This window comes from Tachypleus tridentatus, chromosome 10, assembly GCF_004210375.1.
Source record: "Tachypleus tridentatus isolate NWPU-2018 chromosome 10, ASM421037v1, whole genome shotgun sequence".
NCBI classification, from domain to species: domain Eukaryota; kingdom Metazoa; phylum Arthropoda; class Merostomata; order Xiphosura; family Limulidae; genus Tachypleus; species Tachypleus tridentatus.
This window is the reverse complement of record NC_134834.1, coordinates 5,405,136-5,428,207: the sequence shown is the minus strand read 5'-3', so window position 1 is coordinate 5,428,207 and position 23,072 is coordinate 5,405,136. Positions and strand designations below refer to the sequence as shown.

Below are 23,072 nucleotides of genomic sequence, written 5' to 3'. Positions count from 1 at the left end.
TAATTAAAGTTATTTAGTTCTTGTGTTCCAGTGTACATTGTTTAGCAGAAGACATTTTAATTAAAGTTATTTAGTTCTCGTGTTCCAGTGTACACGGTTTAGTAGAAGACATTTTAAGTTATTTAGTTCTTGTGTTCCAGTGTACATTGTTTAGCAGAAGACATTTTAATTAAAGTTATTTAGTTCTCGTGTTTCAGTGTACATGGTTTAGTAGAAGACATTTTAATTAAAGTTATTTAGTTCTCGTGTTTCAGTGTACATGGTTTAGTAGAAGACATTTTAATTAAAGTTATTTAGTCCTTGTGTTCCAGTGTACATGGTTTAGAAGACATTTTAATTAAAGTTAATTAGTTCTTGTGTTCCAGTGTACATGGTTTAGTAGAAGACATTTTAATTAAAGTTATCTAGTTCTCGTGTTCCAGTGTACATGGTTTAGTAGAAGACATTTTAATTAAAGTTATCTAGTTCTCGTGTTCCAGTGTACATGGTTTAGTAGAAGACATTTTAAGTTATTTAGTCCTTGTGTTCCAGTGTACATGGTTTAGTAGAAGACATTTTAATTAAAGTTATCTAGTTCTCGTGTTCCAGTGTACATGGTTTAGCAGAAGACATTTTAATTAAAGTTATTTAGTTCTTGTGTTCCAATGTATGTGGTTTAGCAGAAGACATTTTAATTAAAGTTATCTAGTTCTCATGTTCCAGTGTACATGGTTTAGTAGAAGACATTTTAATCAGTTATTTAGTTCTTGTGTTCCAATGTATGTGGTTCAGCAGAAGACATTTTAATTAAAGTTATCTGGTTCTTGTGTTCCAATGTATGTGGTTCAGCAGAAGACATTTTAATTAAAGTTATCTGGTTCTTGTGTTCCAGTGTACATGATTTATCAGAAGACATTTTAATTAAAGTTATCTAGTTCTCGTGTTCCAGTGTACATGGTTTAGTAGAAGACATTTTAATTAAAGTTATCTAGTTCTCGTGTTCCAGTGTACATGGCTTAGTAGAAGACATTTTAATGAAAGTTATTTAGTTCTCGTGTTCCAGTGTACATGGTTTAGTAAAAGACATTTTAATTAAAGTTATTTATTTCTTGTGTTTCAGTGTACATGATTTAGTGGAAGTCATTTTAATTAGTTATTTAGTTCTTGTGTTCCAATGTATGTGGTTTAGCAGCAGACATTTTAATTAAAGTTATCTAGTTCTTATATTTCAGTAAATGGTGCTTGGTTATCTATTATAGTACAATCAATCATTTACTGCTGTTGCAAGAATAATATTTTTTGTTTCTCAGTATACACCATTAACGTTGTTTATGTTTCTTGCTTCACTTCACAGGCTTCATATGCCACAGTCCATCATTTAAATAATGAATGTTCTCTATTCCAACACCTTTGTTAACTTTTTCTCTGAAAAAAAAAAGAGAAAATAATTTTATATAGTAGTTTAGACTGACTATAAACTTCTGCCTGTAAAACCTATATAAGACTAACAAAGATTTTCTAATACCAACTTTTTATGGAAAACATAGTTTAGACTGACTATAAACTTCTGCCTGTAAAACCCATATAAGACTAACAAAGATTTTCTAACACCAACTTTTTATGGAAAACATAGTTTAGACTGACTATAAACTTCTGCCTGTAAAACCTATATAAGACTAACAAAGATTTTCTAACACCAACTTTTTATGGAAAACATAGTTTAGACTGACTATAAACTTCTGCCTGTAAAACCTATATAAGACTAACAAAGATTTTCTAACACCAACTTTTTATGGAAAACATAGTTTAGACTGACTATAAACTTCTGCCTGTAAAACCTACATAAGACTAACAAAGATTTTCTAATACCAACTTTTTATGGAAAACATAGTTTAGACTGACTATAATCTTCTGCCTGTAAAACCTACATAAGACTAACAAAGATTTTCTAATACCAACTTTTTTATGGAAAACATAGTTTGCTTTCATGTCATTTTCATGTCAGTTATAGAGCACACTGCCAATTTATATTTAACAAATAACTTCATCACCTAAGGTGTACTTGAACCTGTAACATGGCCTGTTTTGAATGGAAATAAGTTTATGAAATTTATATTTTAACAGTAATGTGGTAAATAACAATAATATTATTAATTATTTATTTAGAAGTATTTAACCAGATGTCTTGTTGCTCTTCCAATTAAAGAAATAGATTAACTGCCTTTTTTATTGGTTAAATTAATATATGTCAATATTTAATTTTTACAGCTTTGGCACACAATCTAGAAATAAGTTTTTGAAAATGTGGTTTGTTTTTACTTAAGCACAAAACTACAAAATGGGCTATCTATACTCTGCTCAACATGGGTATTGAAGCCAGGTTTCTAGTATTGCAAGCCTGCAGACATTTTGCTGTGCCAATGGTGGGCTAGTTTCATTAAAGCTGGGGACAAAACTTTCAACTTTAGATATGAGTTGATACTTTTATTCAGATAGTGGTCTGCTAAAGTTCATATGTCAAGTTTTAAGTCAAAACAGAAGTTAACATTTTCTTACACTGAAAATGCATCTCTGATAGGTACTTGCCTATCCTCACCTAAAGCTATCTCTGACAGGTACAGTTACGACAGAAAGTGTTCGTACCCCTGCATCCCGAGTAGTTTTTGCTCATAACATAAAAAAGTATCACGATTAGGCTAACAGAAGTAAAATTTATTATAAATATTACACTAACACACATCTACATGAATTTTTATGTAAATTAAACGATAAATAAACTGTTTATAAACAAATAACTAAAAATAGGAGGAGCAGAAAGTGTTCGTACAGTTCAGAACGTGTGAAAAAACTGATATTCCCGTATCAATTTCGTTTAGGTTGGCAAATAAACTACATTATACCATTCTAGAACTAGACACTGGGTTCATAATTATTGGAATTTAGCCAGCAAAAAATCTACTTCCGGCAATTTAGCGCTGTCTCTGTCTATCTGCTTGGTCATCATGGCGAACAGGAAACAACTGTCCAGCGATTTAAAAAAACGAATTATTGTAAAATATAAGCATTGTGTGTTTCTTTCTGGTATTGCTACACAACTTAATGTGCCAAAATCTACTGTTCAAAGCATAATTGCCAAGTTTAAGCTAACAGGATCAACTGCTAACCTCCCTCGTTCCAGATGTTCCACCAAAATTCAAGAGAGAACCAAGAAGGTTCTCAGAGAAATTAGTAGGAACCCTCGTTTAACACATAATTACATACAGAAACTGGGGTTGAAGTAAGCACCTATACAGTTACGAACATATCATGCTCTTCTGGGTTCAAAGCATGATGTCCTCGTAGAACTCCATATTTAAAGCCTGTTCATTTAGAAGCATGATTGAGGTATGCAGGAAAGCATGTAGATAAACCCTTTACCTATTGGAAGAGTATTCTTTGGTCAGACGAGACTAAAAATCGAGCTTTTCGGCCACAATGATGTTCGCAATATTTTCTGTAAGAAGGGTGAACAAAATCTTCCAAAGAACACCGTCCCTACAGTTAAAAACAAAGGTGGCTCGATCATGCTATAGGGTTCCTTCAGCTCTTCTGGTGTAGGCAGCCTTCACCATGTCAACAGAATCATGAAAAAAGCAGAGTACGTTAATATATTAGACACTTATATCAAGAATGATGCTCGTAACTTGCAACTTGGGCATCGTTCGATCTTCCAACATGACAATGACCCTAAGCACACATTGAAATATGTGCAATCCTGGTTGCAGAGGAACCATATAAGCATTCTGGAGTGGCCATCACAGTCACCCAATCTCAACCCAATTGAAAACGTTTGGCATGAGTTGAAGACCAGGGTTCATCAGCGTCATCCTAAAAACTTGCAAGAGTTTGAGGCCTTCTGTAAAGAAGAATGGAAGAAAATACCAGTGGAGTACTGTCAAATGATCATGGAGAGCTATGAGGAGAGACTGTGCCAAGTAATTCACCTGAAAGGCTACACAACTGACCATTAAAGTAGACGCACGAACACTTTCTGCCCCTCCTATGTTTGGTATTTGTTTTTAAACACTTTATTTGTCGTTCAATTTACATAAAAATTTATGTAGAAGTGTGTTAATATAATATTTATAATATACTATACTTTGATTATCCTAATCATGATACTTTTTAACTTATGAAAAAAAAACTGCTCACAATGCAGGGGTACGAACACTTGCTGTCGTAACTGTACTTGCTTATCCTCATCTAAATGTATCTCTGACAGGTACTTGCTTATCCTCATCTAAATGTATCTCTGACAGGTACTTGCTTATCCTCATCTAAATGTATCTCTGAAAGGTACTTGCTTATCCTCATCTAAATGTATCTCTGATAGGTACTTGCTTATCCTCACCTAAATGTATCTCTGATAGGTACTTGCTTATCCTCACCTAAATGTATCTCTGATAGGTACTTACCTATCCTCACCTAAATGTATCTCTGAAAGGTACTTGCTTATCCTCATCTAAATGTATCTCTGAAAGGTACTTGGTTATCCTCATCTAAATGTATCTCTGACAGGTACTTGCTTATCCTCATCTAAATGTATCTCTGACAGGTACTTGCTTATCCTCATCTAAATGTATCTCTGAAAGGTACTTGCTTATCCTCATCTAAATGTATCTCTGATAGGTACTTGCTTATCCTCACCTAAATGTATCTCTGATAGGTACTTACCTATCCTCACCTAAATGTATCTCTGAAAGGTACTTGCCTATCCTCATCTAAATGTATCTCTGACAGGTACTTGCTTATCCTCATCTAAATGTATCTCTGAAAGGTACTTGCTTATCCTCATCTAAATGTATCTCTGAAAGGTACTTGGTTATCCTCATCTAAATGTATCTCTGACAGGTACTTGCTTATCCTCATCTAAATGTATCTCTGACAGGTACTTGCTTATCCTCATCTAAATGTATCTCTGACAGGTACTTACCTATCCTCATCTAAATGTATCTCTGAAAGGTACTTGGCTATCCTCATCTAAATGTATCTCTGATAGGTACTTACCTATCCTCACCTAAATGTATCTCTGATAGGTACTTACTTATCCTCACCTAAATGTATCTCTGATAGGTACTTACCTATCCTCACCTAAATGTATCTCTGATAGGTACTTACCTATCCTCACCTAAATGTATCTCTGAAAGGTACTTGCCTATCCTCATCTAAATGTATCTCTGACAGGTACTTGCTTATCCTCATCTAAATGTATCTCTGACAGGTACTTGCTTATCCTCATCTAAATGTATCTCTGACAGGTACTTACCTATCCTCATCTAAATGTATCTCTGACAGGTACTTGCTTATCCTCATCTAAATGTATCTCTGACAGGTACTTACCTATCCTCATCTAAATGTATCTCTGAAAGGTACTTGGCTATCCTCATCTAAATGTATCTCTGATAGGTACTTACCTATCCTCACCTAAATGTATCTCTGATAGGTACTTGCCTATCCTCACCTAAATGTATCTCTGAAAGGTACTTGCCTATCCTCATCTAAATGTATCTCTGATAGGTACTTACCTATCCTCACCTAAATGTATCTCTGAAAGGTACTTGCCTATCCTCATCTAAATGTATCTCTGATAGGTACTTGGTTATCCTCATCTAAATGTATCTCTGACAGGTACTTGCTTATCCTCATCTAAATGTATCTCTGACAGGTACTTGCTTATCCTCATCTAAATGTATCTCTGACAGGTACTTGCTTATCCTCATCTAAATGTATCTCTGACAGGTACTTGCTTATCCTCATCTAAATGTATCTCTGACAGGTACTTACCTATCCTCATCTAAATGTATCTCTGAAAGGTACTTGGCTATCCTCATCTAAATGTATCTCTGATAGGTACTTACCTATCCTCACCTAAATGTATCTCTGTTAGGTACTTACTTATCCTCACCTAAATGTATCTCTGATAGGTACTTACCTATCCTCACCTAAATGTATCTCTGATAGGTACTTACCTATCCTCACCTAAATGTGTCTCTGAAAGGTACTTGCCTATCCTCATCTAAATGTATCTCTGATAGGTACTTACCTATCCTCACCTAAATGTATCTCTGAAAGGTACTTGCCTATCCTCATCTAAATGTATCTCTGATAGGTACTTACCTATCCTCACCTAAAACTATCTTGATCATAGTTTGCCCTCTAAACATGATAAAGAATGTTTGCTTTTGTACCCTCTCCTCATTTCCAAACATATGCTGATCATGTGACCACCTTCCAACAATTATACTGTGACATCTACACTACTTCAGATACTTCCCTCTACTATACTAATACAATCCTCACTTTTAAGAATTAGCAACTACAAAGTAGAAACAGTGGGGAAGAATGGAGGTAAGAGGTAAGTACCTAATGGAATACAGATTTTCAGCGTAAGAAAATGTTAACTTTTACTTTCTTTCATCTAAAGCTGAAATGACACACTATAAAGGTGGTGAAGACATGACAGTATTCAATTAAGTGGAGAGTAACTACCTTGAAAGAACAGGTGTGTCAATAATAAAAAAAAAGGCACACTCGTAGGCATAGCACTATTTCTGGAACAGTAAAGAACACAGTAATATTTATAATGTAATAAGCAGGTTCCATAACCCCAAGAAAGCACAATGTGAACAAAAACAGAAAGTCTAGTGTGTGATTGAAAATGGTCGTAAATAAATATATTCCAATGGTAGTGTCTCAGGTTCACAAATCCAACCAGAGAGCACAAGTGGCAGATCATGGTAAACAGAGGAATGCCACAGAACAAACAGACAGAGATGAGAACTATGAAAGGAGAGAGTACAAGCAATATAACATAGCAGGAAATGAACTGAATAAATTAGTAGGTCAGGATTAAAAAATGGAATGTAAGGAAACAGAAGAAAAGGCTAAACAATACTCCTGAGCAGCTAATATTCTGGGAAGGATAGCCTGCTATGGATAGAGGATAACATACAAGGAATGGTAAAGAATGCAGGAAACAGTAATAGAAGAAATATGGAAAGGACAAAGACTGCATGCCAGAAGGGGGAGGAAATAGGTTTTAGGAGAAAAGTGGTACAAGGAACATATTAAGATTACAAAGATTGCATACCAGAAGAGGGAAGAAATAGGTTTTAGGAGAAAAGTGGTACAAGGAACATATTAAGATGAGAAAAACTGCATGCCAGAAGGGGGAGGAAATAGGTTTTAGGAGAAAAGTGGTACAAGGAACATATTAAGATGACAAAAACTGCACGCCAGAAGGGGGAGGAAATAGGTTTTAGGAGAAAAGTGGTACAAGGAACGTATTAAAATGATAAAGACTGCATGCCAGAAGGGGGAGGAAATAGGTTTTAAGAGAAAAGTGGTACAAGGAACATATTAAAATGGTTCAAATAGAAATCAGAACAGGGCATGAAAGACAAAATTGGAACTTAGAAGACCCTTAAATATCAAACACATAAATTCACTCAAAGAACCTATAAGACAAAGGACAAAACTGAAACCTACCCTGAAGAACTTGAGAATAAAAAGATACCCAGTTAACAATACCAAATACGATTCAAGTCTAATTTCCAATCAGATGAGGCTAGTAGCAAATATAGAAACTTACAAACTCAACAACATAAAAGGAGTAAATATAATGAACCATTTCACCCATTAAATTAGCCGAAGGTACAATTACCCAAACAGTAACAATGACAGAAAACCAGAGTACAAGTACTGAAATTTAAACAAAGTAATAATCAAATTCTTAAAGCAAATTTAAACTAAGTAACTTCAATGGTAAAATAATTCTAGAAATCTAATTTACCAAATACCAAGCAGGGAAGACCTGTGAAGAAATAAATTATCAAGTGTGGTAATCAGGTCCATCTACACAAGTTGCTAAACATAGCTATACTTACTTGGAGTGAGGAATACACAATGGAGAATTTACCAAAATACCTTACCCAACAGATTACATGGAAGTGCAATAGAAAGACATTTCAACACAATATTTTATTTTTACTCACAAAAAAATTCATAACATGAAAAAAAGAAATTGTCGAACAAAAGTATGACACAAATTCCCAGTGAACTAAAGTCTGTGATTTCCGCCTCAACCCTGATATGAATGTCAGAACCACTGTTACCATCCACCAAATTAAATATTGAACAAATTGGAATTCAGAAAACAGAAAGAACAAATCCTTGATGACGAGAAACTCACCTGAAGTAAAACTGTATTCTCAAGATGGCTGGTATGAGCTTTAAGTAAAATAAAGTGCAGACAACCTTTTGAGCTTCTTAGGTCATCTTCAGCTTAACCTTAGAAGGTTGAAACATTGTTTTGTATTTTACTTTAATTAAAGTGCTAATACCCATACAAGCCATCTTGAGAACACGGAAAGAACAAATGAGTAGAAACAATTGATATCAAATGCAGAAAGTTTAATCCATGATCAAATGTCACATGGAGAACCTGTTAAAACACATGTTTATACACTAGAATGCCTATCGAGAATGTGAGAACTGTGTTAAAATAGCAGAAGAAGCTAATTGCTTTAATACAGATGGCACAGTATGATTGGTGGAGGGTAGTCACATGATCAGCACATTCTGAAATGGCACAGAAACAAAGGGGTGTGAAAGACTAGTATGTTATTAGCAAGTTTTTTGGCAATGCTTAGAGGACAAACTAGGATTGAGAGAGCCTTGGTAAGAAGAGGTTGTACCATTTTGGTATTTAGTGTTTTACTTATATTTTCATAGTAACATCTGCCAAAGCTTGTTAATTAATACAGAATTTCCATGTTTTAGCACACATGCTTTGAGAGCACAGCCTGTGCCTCCTCAACATAATGGTAAAAAGACTAACAAATCCAGGAGCATTATGATCTGTGGCCCACTAGACAGATTCAGGATAAAGCCCATGGAATAAGGGTAAGAAAGGGTGAAGACCCCTGAAGCTCCTACATGTTCAACAAATTAGAAGAAAATTAATAGTTTGAACTAAAGAAATTAATATATTTTCCTATCCAATAACTACAAAACATTACCATTATTTCTAGCCACACCTGTTGAAAATGATTAATTTCTCAGACTCTAAACACATTGCTTTTTAAGAGAATTGTTCCTATTTCTGCAATACGATACCAGATATTCACAATACAATACCAGATATTCAAAAGTTTCTAAGCCAATTGTTGGTTGAAAAACTATCTTTTAATTTGTTTATTAATATTTTCTTTTTTCATAAATACAATTGAAAATACTTTATTAGACCAAATGCAATGTCAATACCCTGTTAGTTTTGATTCTACAAATAAATATTTTGTGAAAAAGTGAAACAGTTGTCTTGCAACTTAATGAAAAATGTAGTGAGAGATTTATATGAAAACTGTTGACTGTGACTTCAAAGACTCTATTATAACATCCACTGAAACTGATATGCTTCTCATCATCTGTAGGCTGGTTTAGAAATGCATTAATTACTATAGAAATAACAAAAACAAACTTACATTTCTTCTGCAGATATAGACATGAGACCAACAGCTAAAGCATGCTTCTTTCCTTCAGCCATGACAGCCTGTTAACTAGTTAAGGAAAATTATGATTCTCAGAAAACCTTACTAATAGAGTGGCTTTTAAGCATTAAATCTTTTGCTCGATTCAAGCACCACAATGAAGCAGGAGTGTTCTTTACATTTCTCTTTGACTACGTACCTGCCAAATTAATACAAAAAGTAAACTTTTTTAAAAAAAGGATACAACAACTGTTCCTTGTGGAACATCAATCATTTTCGCCCCTGGTGAAGTTAACCCAGGACACATAATATTGGCACCACTGAGAACAAAACGGATTGCACCTTTATCAACCTGCTGCCAGGGGCAAATAAAAGGATCTGAAGATAAAAAGAAAAAAAATTTTAGGTGGAAGACATAAAAAAAACATAGAAGTGGAGTAAGTAAGAAAACAGAGTGGACATTTGGTGAAAAAAAACCCCATAGAAGTGGAGTGAGTAAGGAAACAGAGTGGACATTTGGTGAAAAAAAAACCCATAGAAGTGGAGTGAGTAAAAAAACTTGTGGAAGTTTGGTGAAAAAAAGAGAAGTGGAGTAAGAAAACTTGTGGAAGCTTGGCTGAAAGGATGCGAGAAAAGTAAAAACAGTGGAACCTTCCAACAGCAGCTTGCTTGAAAGGATCTTGGTGAGCAAAAAATTAATAGAAAAAGCTCACTGAAAGCTAAATAGATATCAGGATAAAAGTAAAATAAGCTATAAGACAATGTGAAATCAAAATGAGCTACAAGACAGTGTGAAATCAAAATGAGCTACAAGACAATGTGAAATCAAAATGAGCTACAAGACAGTGTGAAATCAAAATGAGCTACAAGACAATGTGAAATCAAAATGAGCTACAAGTCAATGTGAAATCAAAATGAGCTACAAGTCAATGTGAAATCAAAATGAGCTACAAGACAATGTGAAATCAAAATGAGCTACAAGACAATGTGAAATCAAAATAAGCTACAAGACAATGTGAAATCAAAATAAGCTACAAGACAATGTGAAATCAAAATAAGCTACAAGAGAATGTGAAATCAAAATAAGCTACAAGACAATGTGAAATCAAAATAAGCTACAAGACAATGTGAAATCAAAATAAGCTACAAGACAATGTGAAATCAAAATAAGCTACAAGAGAATGTGAAATCAAAATAAGCTACAAGAGAATGTGAAATCAAAATAAGCTACAAGAGAATGTGAAATCAAAATAAGCTACAAGAGAATGTGAAATCAAAATAAGCTACAAGACAATGTGAAATCAAAATAAGCTAAAAGACAATGTGAAATCAAAATAAGCTACAAGACAATGTGAAATCAAAATGAGCTACAAGACAATGTGGAATCAAAATGTTCGTGAGAGAGAATGTTAACACAAAATAATAATCTGGAAACGATCTGAGAGAAAACAACCTAAAAATACTGAAACAGTTTAAGAAAATAGAAATCTTCACAGTTGTTTGTGTAGTAGAAAAACTCAGCATTATTTCAATTTTTTAAAGTCAACCATACTTAAGTTGGTATCCTTTAGTAAAATATTTGTTGAACAAATTTTTAATTAAAAACTGAAATGGAAATGAACTGTTTATTATTGAATTTAAAAGAAAATTTACATTTGTAAATACTGGCACAAATTAATTTTAAACAAATCGGTTACAAACACATTTGAAGGATTGCTGAATCTATAAAACATTTACAATATGTACTGTACAAAGTTACTAAAACATGTACATTAGGTAGAGTACAGAAGACTACCCACATTTGTGAAGCAGCCGAAGTGTTGGGTAATATGGTCCCTCCCTCTGTCGAAAAAACAGAAGCTCTCCACCAGCTCCCACTAATACTTCTATATGGTCGTGGCTGTTATAAGAAATGTAAAACTGAAAATTATCTATGTTGGAGTAATCTACTTCATAGTTTTATAAATTTCTAATTATATAGCTCTCAATCTTTCTAACAAAAGTATTCAATACTTAAAACATACTTTAATAACACTTTTCCCCATTCGATTTAAAGCTACTCCAATACATACAAAATGTTTATCCAGCAACTAATTACCGTACTCTAGTTCAAAGCTTATAATCAAATTATAAAAAAAAACAACAGCATGCTGTTACAAAGACAACGATTAAGCTACAAATATTAACTGTAACACACAAATCAACAACTGAAGTATGCATCAACTTTACACAAACCTCTCCAACTAGAATGTGATTACTTTAGAGTTTATACTGAAGAACAGGCCTCAACATTGGTGGCTAAATGAAAAAAGAAATTGGGCTCTAGTCTGAACCCATAACAACCACGAGTAATTAAATGGCAAAAGTTAACGTTTTTCTAAATTGAAAATGTATTTCCAGTGACATTACCCCTCACAACATACTTATAAATTAGTGCTGCCATCTATTGGAACACATGTTAAATGCTTACGACTAGACTTTTACCTCCTGCTCCTGCATAGCCACATGTAAGAGGTTATACAGCAGCTCTCCATTGATAGAAGTGTGACAACCCCTACTGTAACTAACACCCTCTAAATGGTTATGCAGGACAATACTAAATATACCTGAAAGTCTCTGTAGTAAAAAAAAATACTAAATACACCTGAAAGTCTCTGTAGTAAAGGACAACACTACATACAGCTGAAAGTCTCTGTAGTAAAGGACAATACTAAATATACCTGAAAGTCTCTGTAGTAAAGAACAATACTAAATATACCTGAAAGTCTCTGTAGTAAAGGACAACACTACATACAGCTGAAAGTCTCTGTAGTAAAGGACAATACTAAATATACCTGAAATTTTCTGTACTAAAGGACAACACTAAATATACCTGAAATTTTCTGTACTAAAGGACAACACTAAATATACCTGAAAGGCTCTGTAGTAAAGAACAATACTAAATATACCTGAAAGTCTCTGTAGTAAAGAACAATACTAAATATACCTGAAAGTCTCTGTAGTAAAAAACAATACTAAATAAACCTGAAAGTCTCTGTAGTAAAGGACAACACTAAATATACCTGAAAGTCTCTGTAGTAAAGGACAATACTAAATATACCTGAAAGTCTCTGTAGTAAAGGACAACACTAAATATACCTGAAAGTCTGTAGTAAAGGACAACACTAAATATACCTGAAAGTCTCTGTAGTAAAGGACAACACTAAATATACCTGAAAGTCTCTGTAGTAAAGAACAATACTAAATATACCTGAAAGTCTCTGTAGTAAAGGACAACACTAAATATACCTGAAAGTCTGTAGTAAAGGACAACACTAAATATACCTGAAAGTCTCTATAGTAAAGAACAATACTAAATATACCTGAAAGTCTCTGTAGTAAAGGACAACACTAAATATACCTGAAAGTCTGTAGTAAAGGACAACACTAAATATACCTGAAAGTCTGTAGTAAAGGACAACACTAAATATACCTGAAAGTCTGTAGTAAAGGACAACACTAATTATACCTGAAAGTTTCTGTAGTAAAGGACAATACTAAATATACCTGAAAGTCTCTGTAGTAAAGGACAATACTAAATATACCTGAAAGTCTCTGTAGTAAAGGACAACACTAAATATACCTGAAAGTCTCTGTAGTAAAGGACAACACTAAATATACCTGAAAGTCTCTGTAGTAAAGGACAACACTAAATATACCTGAAAGTCTCTGTAGTAAAGGACAACACTAAATATACCTGAAAGTCTCTGTAGTAAAGGACAACACTAAATATGCCTGAAAGTCTCTGTAGTGAAGGACAACACTAAATATACCTGAAAGTCTCTGTAGTAAAGGACAACACTAATTATACCTGAAAGTCTGTAGTAAAGGACAAAATTAAATATACCTGAAAGTCTCTGTAGTAAAGGACAAAACTAAATATACCTGAAAGTCTCTGTAGTAAAGGACAATACTAAATATACCTGAAAGTCTCTGTAGTAAAGGACAATACTAAATATACCTGAAAGTCTCTGTAGTAAAAAAAAATACTAAATACACCTGAAAGTCTCTGTAGTAAAGGACAACACTACATACAGCTGAAAGTCTCTGTAGTAAAGGACAATACTAAATATACCTGAAAGTCTCTGTAGTAAAGAACAATACTAAATATACCTGAAAGTCTCTGCAGTAAAGGACAATACTAAATATACCTGAAAGTCTCTGTAGTAAAGGACAATACTAAATATACCTGAAAGTCTCTGTAGTAAAGGACAATACTAAATATACCTGAAAGTTTCTGTAGTGAAGGACAATACTAAATATACCTGAAAGTCTCTGTAGTAAAGGACAATACTAAATATACCTGAAAGTCTCTGCAGTTAAGGACAATACTAAATATACCTGAAAGTCTCTGTTGTAAAGGACAATACTAAATATACCTGAAAGTCTCTGTAGTAAAGGACAATACTAAATATACCTGAAAGTCTCTGTAGTAAAGGAGAATACTAAATATACCTGAAAGTCTCTGTAGTAAAGGACAATACTAAAGTATGTACACTTTTACCAAATTGTGTCTAGAATTCCCGAGCTTCTAGCTTAAATAAAAAGTTCACTTAAGGAACTTAACTTTTTTGTTTTTATAGCACAAAAAGTGTGAGTTCACTTACTTGTAATTAACTTACTGTCTTGTAGAGAAAACAGCAAATGGCAAAATTGAAAGTTTTCTTTCCTGGGTACAGATAGGTGCAATGATGCCCTACAGTTTTACTTAGAGTGAACAGATTGTGGGTGCAAAGTGCACTTTCTACAAAACATTGATTGTGTGCTATTGTTCCCATACATAAAGATGTATTTACTTCTGACTGTTACACTTATAGCACTGTTCAATCAAGACACTTCTGTGTTATTTAAGTGAATGTCAGCTGCTTTGAACTTTAAATATATTCTTTTTTAAATAACATATGCCTTTGAAGCCTTTTCATGTGAAAGTTCAATGTTTTAACTTGAGTTTGAACTTTGAAAAAATTATATGCTTTAGTTTGGGACTTTGTACCTCAACTTTAAATGGATTTACTTAAATATTTAAACCATAATTTTGGATTTGGTTAATGTTCTTTAAAGGGTATATTCTGTTCAACGTAGGATTTGTAGCTTAAATTACGAGGGGGAATACATGAAGTTTCTGACAGATTTCTAAATGTTCATCTCTTATCAACTTGATACACACACCAATGAACACCTCTCCTTGTTTGATTTAGTATTTGCATTTTTTTATTGTTTTGTGTTTGTAAATAAGCATGTTTGTCCTCATGAATGTTTCAGTTTCAACTCTTCTAGTCACTCTCAGTTAAAGATCAAAGTGATACTCAGTTGTATTAAACAGTCCAGTATCTTACAATAAGTGGGAAATACCACAGTTTTACCATTTACAATCTCGCATACACTTACCATTTAACAATTCTAAGAGATTCTTTCTTGGGCAAAATTTGGTTGATGTAGTCCTCAATGTAAGGAAACTGGTCCACAATCTTGTTCTTGATAGATTTTTGCACAGAAGATTTTAACTGGGTAAGACCAGAAACATGTTCCTTTTCATCAAACCTACAGAAATGGAAAATGACTAATTCTACATCAGTAAGTTCTAACTTAGAGCCTTATATACGTAGATGTTTTTATCAAAGGCTATATCAATACTTGTTACTTCCACTGGTCACTTCATTACAGACTTATCTTGGCACTATATTCTACTATGAATAAGACATTTTCAACAGTAGTTACATGAATATTTCTAATTTATTGTCCAGCTAACAAAGAGAATTAGCTAAAATTTTGTCTTCTGTACTTGTTGATCAGGTTTACTTTGATATTGATGGCATTGAACTTCATATACACACAAAACAAATATGAAAACTATAAGCAAAACAAGTCTTTACATTTATGTGGTGCACAAGTGATGAAACTATAGTTAAATGGAACCAGAACCAAGATGGTGACACTCTTATCCCATATTTGTTTTTCCATTTGAAATTTCAGGTTACATAATCATAACATTTTTAACTCATGAAGAAGCCACTTAACTGCAAAGCTCAGTGAATACTTGGATCAATCTTTGGAAGCAAAAGTATGGTATCAATTATTTCAATATTGGATGTGTAATTGACATCTTCACTACTACAGACAAGTTATGATCATAAAAATGCATACCTCATTTCAGACATATGGTTTTAGTACTTTTTAATATGAGGATATTATTTTCCATTGTTTTAGGATAAACTGTTTAACTTTTATTTTGTTCATTCCAATCAATCGTTACACTCCACTAATCTTCTGCCTCATAAACATTGGAATACCTTAAAATCTACTGTTTAATAATTTTGCTATGTATAGTACATGTATAATAATAATATTAAATTCATAAATTAATTTTATAAATAGTATATCATGAGACTTTTTAACCCATAAAGGATGTTGTAATTCCTGATAACAAAAAAAAAAGCTAATTACTAAATCCAGCCCTAATACCCCATTTCTGACTCATCAATGATGCCCTAATCTGGACCTTCCTAACAAACAAAAACTAATTACTGCATCCAGCCCTAAATCTTTTAGGTATCCAACAACCCATTCTTTAAACTCCTATAAAATTAAACCCTCTACCACTCTAGATAACAATTTATTCTACAGATTTATTACCATATTAGAGAAGTAAAATTGTATGAACTGTGTTGGATAATTACATATCTTATATTTGTACTCTGGCCCCACCTTGCCTTTAATAAAAAATCTGAGATATCTGTGTTATCAATTTGTTTAATAATTATGAAAACTTGTTTGATCACCCATTTTATTCTTATGAGAGAAAAGTTAAGATATTTTTATCCTATGAATCCCCAAAAGTGAGAACTTTGCAAGTAGTAACTGACTGAGCCAAAAGGGCATGGTGAACCAAAAGTTCCATTGAATTTGTAAAGAAGGTAGTGCTTGACCAATATTCCTGTAGACCCCCCTCAATGGACATAATATTAAATGGGTCTGAGGAAGGACTTTTCCAATTTTGATTAACCAGCCCATCCAAGCTGTCACGGAAAGTAGCTGCTGAATATGATTGGCAGATGCCTATTTAGAATAAGCCAGAAGAAGCTAGTTACCCATGTAATAATTAAATCACAACTCCAGACCAGGGATATGATGTGCAAAAGCCTGTATTTGACTATTTGACAAAACATGTAAGGTGACTATGCAAGTCTGAAGGAAAGGGCCTGAAATTGGTAAACCAACCTGAGATGGACAAACTGAAGATAAGGATGAGACGAAGGGAATATCAGTATATGTAGATAATCATAGGAGACATCCATTTTTATCATCTGTAACCCTGGAGAAAATGCTCATTGGGTGAACTTGGGTAGTGATATGAAGCAAATTTGATTGCCTACTGCAAAAGCAATTCTTGAACAGCTTACGACAGATGCTAGCTGATTACAAGATCTCGAAGAGAAAGGAAGGAAACAGAAAGGAGAAACCAGAGGTGGGGAAAGAAACTGGACAACATATCTTTCTGACAGAATCTGAAGCATCCATTAATTGTTGATGAAGAAACACCAGTGTTAAAGAAACTCAAACAAATACAACCCCACTGAGTAGTCACTAGTATTGTTGGCAGTGGGTAGTGTGTTGTTTTTGAAGGCAGTAAGAAGAAGCCCCTTAAGTAGAAGGAAAGGATAAGGGCTGGGAAAAAGGAATTTGAATCCAGTGAAGTTCTCACAAATAAAAACAGGCTACAGTATTTGTAAGGGTTGACTGCTTGTAAACCATTGTCACCCAAGGTTTGATAGCTTATGGAACCGTATCAAATATGTAACACCACAGAAATGGAATTATAAATACGTCCCCGAGACATGTTGACGATAAATGGATCCAAGCCAACACAGCATCACAGCTTATAAGGTCCCAACAACAAAGAAACCATGAATGTAATGCCAGAGCCAAAGACAATATTCAGGCTAAAGTGGAGGAGAAAAGGGCAAGGATATCTGCCAAAAACCTTTTGGAATTTCCATAGAGAGCCTCAGACAGGATGTGTAGAAAAGGCTGATACTCAATAAGGGTAAAACACAGGCAAGAATATTGGGCAGGAGTACAACTAACAGTAGATTCACGAACTGTCCCCCAACAAGGAAGCTAACAACTGCTGATCTAAAAATACTTAGTCTGTAGGATGGTAAGAAAGGAAAAACTGATCAGAAGTCATTGTGGGAGCATGGCATGCTAATCCGTTCACTTAATTGCAAGGTACACTAATCAATATGAACCCTAATATCAGAAGAAAGGGAAAAACTAAAAAGGGTTAGGAAGATTGTTCATGTAACGAGGTGAATAAGAAATAGATGAAAGGATTGAAACATCACAAATCTGAGATATGTATACAGACAGAATTAGGCCTTGGAAGCTTCTCATGTTGGAAATGGGATGGAACAACAAACTATGGAGGCAGAAAAAGATTATCAGAGTCCTTGTCAGCCTGCACAGGCTCAGGAAGAGTCTTGGGACAAAGGTTGTCCCACGTAACATTAAATCTCTCAATAAATCCACTATCAGGTCACCCTCACCTAAGACCTGAAAAAAATTGCTGTTTAATGGTGTAACTCCTGAAGGGTTAATGTTAAATTAAGAATTTATTATACAGTAAAGGTTAATCAAAACTGAGATGGAGATATACAGTTACAATAATTGACAAATACTAACATACAAATCAAACATGAAGCACACAAATAAACACTGGAAGTTATAATACCCCTGTACTGAAAATGTATTTCCAATATGTACTTACCTCTCCTGACACTCAACCTTTCATTCTAACTTTTCTCCAGTGTTGACATATTATACTAAACTGCAAAGTGATAGTTTGATAGAGTCCAGAGGAAGTGATATGCAATCATAATGCGAGCATATAATGGTATCACACTCCTATCAGTGATGCATGATGACTTACATAAAAGACAGGTTGGAATTATGCAATTCCAGTAAGGAAGGGGAGGCAAACATAAAGAAAAAGTTTACCTACAGGAGGCAGTACTGAACAGCTAATATTGTAAGTGGAAGTAGCTGGTGTTTCTGGTAATTACTATTTTTAATTATTCCAGCTATGTGTAAATAATTTGTTAATAAGCTGGACAATTGTTCAATTATCAAATCCATTAAAAGACTAGCTCTAATTACACGTAGGCTTCACTTGGAATACTGTGTACAGCGTTTATTTTATTACTTTTGAAAAGATATTGACTTACTGGAAAGAGGTTAGAAGAGGAATACTAGGATGATTCTAACGATAAAACAGTTTTTTGGGAATACATGAAGATCTCTTCACTTATTTTGTCTTCAGAAAAGAAAGTTATGAGATGATCTGGCTTATTCATGAGTTTGACACGATAAAGGCCTCTGACTTTGTGCTGTATCCTGAAACAATAGAACAATGGACACAAGGACTCAAACTAATCCTTGAAAATAAAAAGAGACAGCCTAGACTTTAGCTATGATCTTTTCATTTTTCTAACAGGCTGACTAACTTATGAAATGAATAGCCATTGACAATACTGGAAACTGGTGCTTCATGGGAGTTCAAGATGGGAATTATTTAATTCCTGAAACTAAAATGTAATTTTATTTCTATTTTTCTTTGTGAATGTAAAAGCAGTTCAAAGACCAAATGATCCCTTCTAACCTGTATCTGAACACTGTCTTGCTTTCAGTTTTACTAATTAACATAAACTTACCACAAATACACATATAAGGTCAAATATTGTTATACACCGTGTTACCTGTACTGTGTGTATGTATAACAGAACATTAGTAAAGTTGTCTTTTCTTTTTTTTAAGTCTTCTTTTGTAAAGTTATTTTACAGCAAACTTAGTTTTTGTCTGTCCACAAAAGTCCTCCCAAAGTTCAAGTCTAATTTGGATGACCATTTGCATGATTTTTCAACAGCATAAGGGGAAATTCCTAACAAAGTTTCATTACAATTCTTATAAAAATATTTATTTAGTGCATATGTCCACTTTATTTTTTGTGAAACAAGTCAATAACAGTGTCGATCCAATATTATGTTAAAAAATACATCCTTGATTAAAGTTGACAAATAATTGGACCTTATAACATTCTTCCTAAAGTTGGAACTTTTTCCCTTTTTAATTAGATACATTAATTTTGTACATTATTATCAATAAAATTATTCTTTTAGAAAACCTTAAAAATTGCATTAAAGTGAGTTTAATGCAGAATTTCAGAGTCTTCCTAGTAGAGAATCACTGTAAAGAAAAGTGTAGAGAATTCATGTGTGTAATATGGACTGTTTTATGACCAAAGGAACCATAAGTTCATCACAGAGTTTGTTGTATATAAATTTGCAGTAACCTTCATAAAATTATCCAGTCAACCATCATAAGTTACACAGGTATTTTTCCTATTTCAGTATGAATATAAAGTGATCAAAAACTTTGAAAATCATGATTCCACAAATTGATAAATAGAAAAGTGACTTATTAAGGAAAAAATCTGAAACATTGCACATTTTCATTTACATAAGGTTTGAATAAAACAACGTATGAATCAAGATTTACATGTATTTACACTAAAGTTATACAAAAATGAACAAAAAGGTTTAGAAGTGAGTAGTTTGCAAGATTTGCAACTGTAATGTAAATCACTTTCACGTATCAGCCCCCAAGATCTCTGGTCAAGTCACTAAGGTTTCTTTGGTTGTAGTTGTATGGGTTTCTCTCACCAGCTGCACCTCTGAAATTGTAATCTGGATTTTCAATGTCTACCTCCTCTTCTGATTTGCTGCTCTCTTCTGAGGATGGCTGCTATCTCTTTGGCAGAGTGGGTACAGGGAGCTCAGGGCAGTGTGGCACTGGGGTGATGGATGATAAATGATAGCAGATGCATTCTTGTCAGCCAGACACTTGGAAGGATCCATCATGCAGAAGTAGCAATTGCTTGAGTGGTCAGTGGGTTTGTGCCAAATTCTTGGAATAGCAAACTTTAACACTTTTTCCCCCTCTGTACCATCCTGCAAAAGAGAAAAAATTGTTATTATGAAGAATAAATTTATTTCATCCACAAGTAATGTGCAAAAGGTTTATGCAAAATATTTTATATGTGATATTTTTTCTATACTATTGGAAAATAAAAAAAATAGATATTTAAATTTTAAAAGGTCTAAACTTTGTATAATATAAAATCTTACTATTCAAGTAAGTAAAAATTGTTTGTCTTACCTGCTAGTGTTTTTTTGCAGTGCTCACAGGTAAAATGAGGCGTCCAGGGTTTGTCTTGATCTCTGACAGGCATGCCGAAATGTGCCTTGTAGGCTTCACACATTTTAGCAAATGCTATCACGTAGCACGTTTTTTCTCTCGTCTTGATAAATTGGCCACATACATAGCAGAATATGCCTGGAGAATGCTTGCAGCTTCTTGATGCCATCTCTTATAAAATCAGATAGGTCTATGTGTTCATTTAGGCAGCTAGAACTAAACTGAAGTGGGGAGTCCCTGTATATATATATTACTATGAAAAGTTCCCAAAAGTTCTACAACATTCTAGAAAGTTCTTGAAAATTCAAGAAAATTCTTTTGGGTATTCAGCACTGAATCTACCTGGAATGTTCTGGAAAATGAGTAAATTTGAAAATTGCATTACCCAGGTTACAAAAGCAAAGTTTGAAGAGAAAAATAGGTTTTTTTCCATTTATTTTAGGCATAGGCAATTGGAAAATAACACTTTCTGTCCAGGAACAAGAAAAAGTAAAAATTTTGTGACATAGTGTTATATATGTTTTTGTCCTGTTTAGTTAGCTTATAGTAATTTGTAGGACTTTATGATTACTTTGTGGTATTCTGTAATTACTTTGCAATAATTAGTACACAATACTATCATTTTTTTTACTTACATCACTAGATTTGTTCTGACTTCTAAGTTCCAGACAAATACTTTTAACAGAAACCTGTTCTACTACTGATTAAGAACAGTTTTAGGTTATTTCATGTCAACTTTGTACCCATCCTCCTTTAACAATATTTAAACTGATTAAACACATTATTAGATATGAAATTTGCTGACATCATAAGAAGTGAATGATAAATTAACTTCAAGAGGTCTGTTAGATAACAGGAAAATCTAAATGTTAAAGAAAAATCTTTATTGTCTCATTGTTAGACAACTAACTAGATGAGAGAACAATTACTGTTTTCACCTATGCCTTAAAAGTCTTAATTGGTGTATGCCATCAGGTAATGTTTGTCAAACAACAGTTTGTAACATTGTTAGTTGGTGTAACAAACCTATTATGATAAATTTGACAAAGTAACTATTAATGCATAATGGTAGAAAATTGTTTATTATACAGGCCACGGCAAAACTACTGCTAGTAATTCAAACACTCACATCTAACTGAAGTTTTTAGAAGCATCTATACCTATGATTACTTACCTGGTAACTGAACACCTATCAAACTCAAAAAAGAAAAATAATTTAATTATAGGAAAAGCCAGAAGACCGGCTGGCCTACAAAAGATATCCTTCACCAATCAAACATATATACAGTTATTATAAACACTAGAAGCAGTACTAATTTTATAACTTTACTCACTGTTTAACTGAAGCATGACTAACCTTTCACAATTCCAGCTTTTGATATAGTACATTAGTAGCAAACAGTTCTGCTAGTACTAAGTTAAGCTTAAAGTAGTATTTTCACTCATATTTTAGTTACGTTGAGGTTTATAAAGAATACTTTACAACTATACCATATATCATACTCACTGACAATAGTAATAATACTAATACTACTAGTAATACAATCATCAGTTGCAGACAACAGTCAGTAACACGTAATAACTAACGCAATAATTCAACAAGAGGTTTACTTGTACTACATTACTTTTGTTTTGTATAACACAAGTACTGGTAACATAGAAAACAAAAAATAAAAAGTACAATGTCGCTTATCAACATTTTCATACAGCCACATCCAAAATGCCGGTTCGCTAGAATGTCTAACTCTACTATTGTATTCGCCATTATCAATGTTAAAACTAAAATATCCACGATGCCAACAGACATCACTGTGAACTTGAAAATATTAATATACTTACTTCTTGAACATATTATATCATGTAAAAAAGTACCCACACCTTCACAGTTTTTCTCCTTAAAATTATTAAACACGAAATCTCAAATAAAACCTAGTTTAACTTCTAATTACGGATAACCAGACACAACTTATCTCCCAAAAAAATAGTCTCGTAGACAGAAATATTCTAGAGGTCACTATTAAAATTTATTACAATATCACAATCGTTTAAGAGATGAAAATGTGTGCGGGAATTATTATAAAATCATGAGCTTTTATTGCTTTGAACTTTTTTGCAACATATAATTCAATACAAGAATGTACCTATTGATCTATCTAGGTCATCCCATTCTTTGAACTAAATCTTAAAATAAAGATGAAATAGTGCAATACAAATCAAATAATTATCAATCCGCCCTTTAAATTATTTTGAATTCACTGCATCTGAAGGGTTTGT

At 33.4% G+C, this 23,072-nt stretch overlaps 1 protein-coding gene and 1 long non-coding RNA gene across 2 annotated transcripts; both read right to left on the bottom strand.

Annotated features, from left to right (window-relative positions):
* Nucleotides 1-1,065: 1,065 nt before the first annotated feature.
* Nucleotides 1,066-22,805, bottom strand: MCTS1 (malignant T-cell-amplified sequence 1 homolog). The gene is made up of 6 exons (XM_076459941.1): nt 22,638-22,805; nt 14,934-15,086; nt 11,306-11,406; nt 9,751-9,884; nt 9,501-9,568; nt 1,066-1,404 (listed from the first exon to the last, which is right to left on the bottom strand). The coding sequence occupies exons 1-6, from the start codon at nt 22,646-22,648 to the stop codon at nt 1,323-1,325; spliced, it is 549 nt and encodes a 182-aa protein (XP_076316056.1). The 5' UTR covers nt 22,649-22,805; the 3' UTR covers nt 1,066-1,322.
* Nucleotides 19,343-22,630, bottom strand: LOC143228681 (uncharacterized). Its single transcript, XR_013015409.1, has 2 exons — nt 20,760-22,630; nt 19,343-20,551 (listed from the first exon to the last, which is right to left on the bottom strand). It is a non-coding gene; the product is annotated as an uncharacterized LOC143228681 (long non-coding RNA).
* Nucleotides 22,806-23,072: the final 267 nt, after the last annotated feature.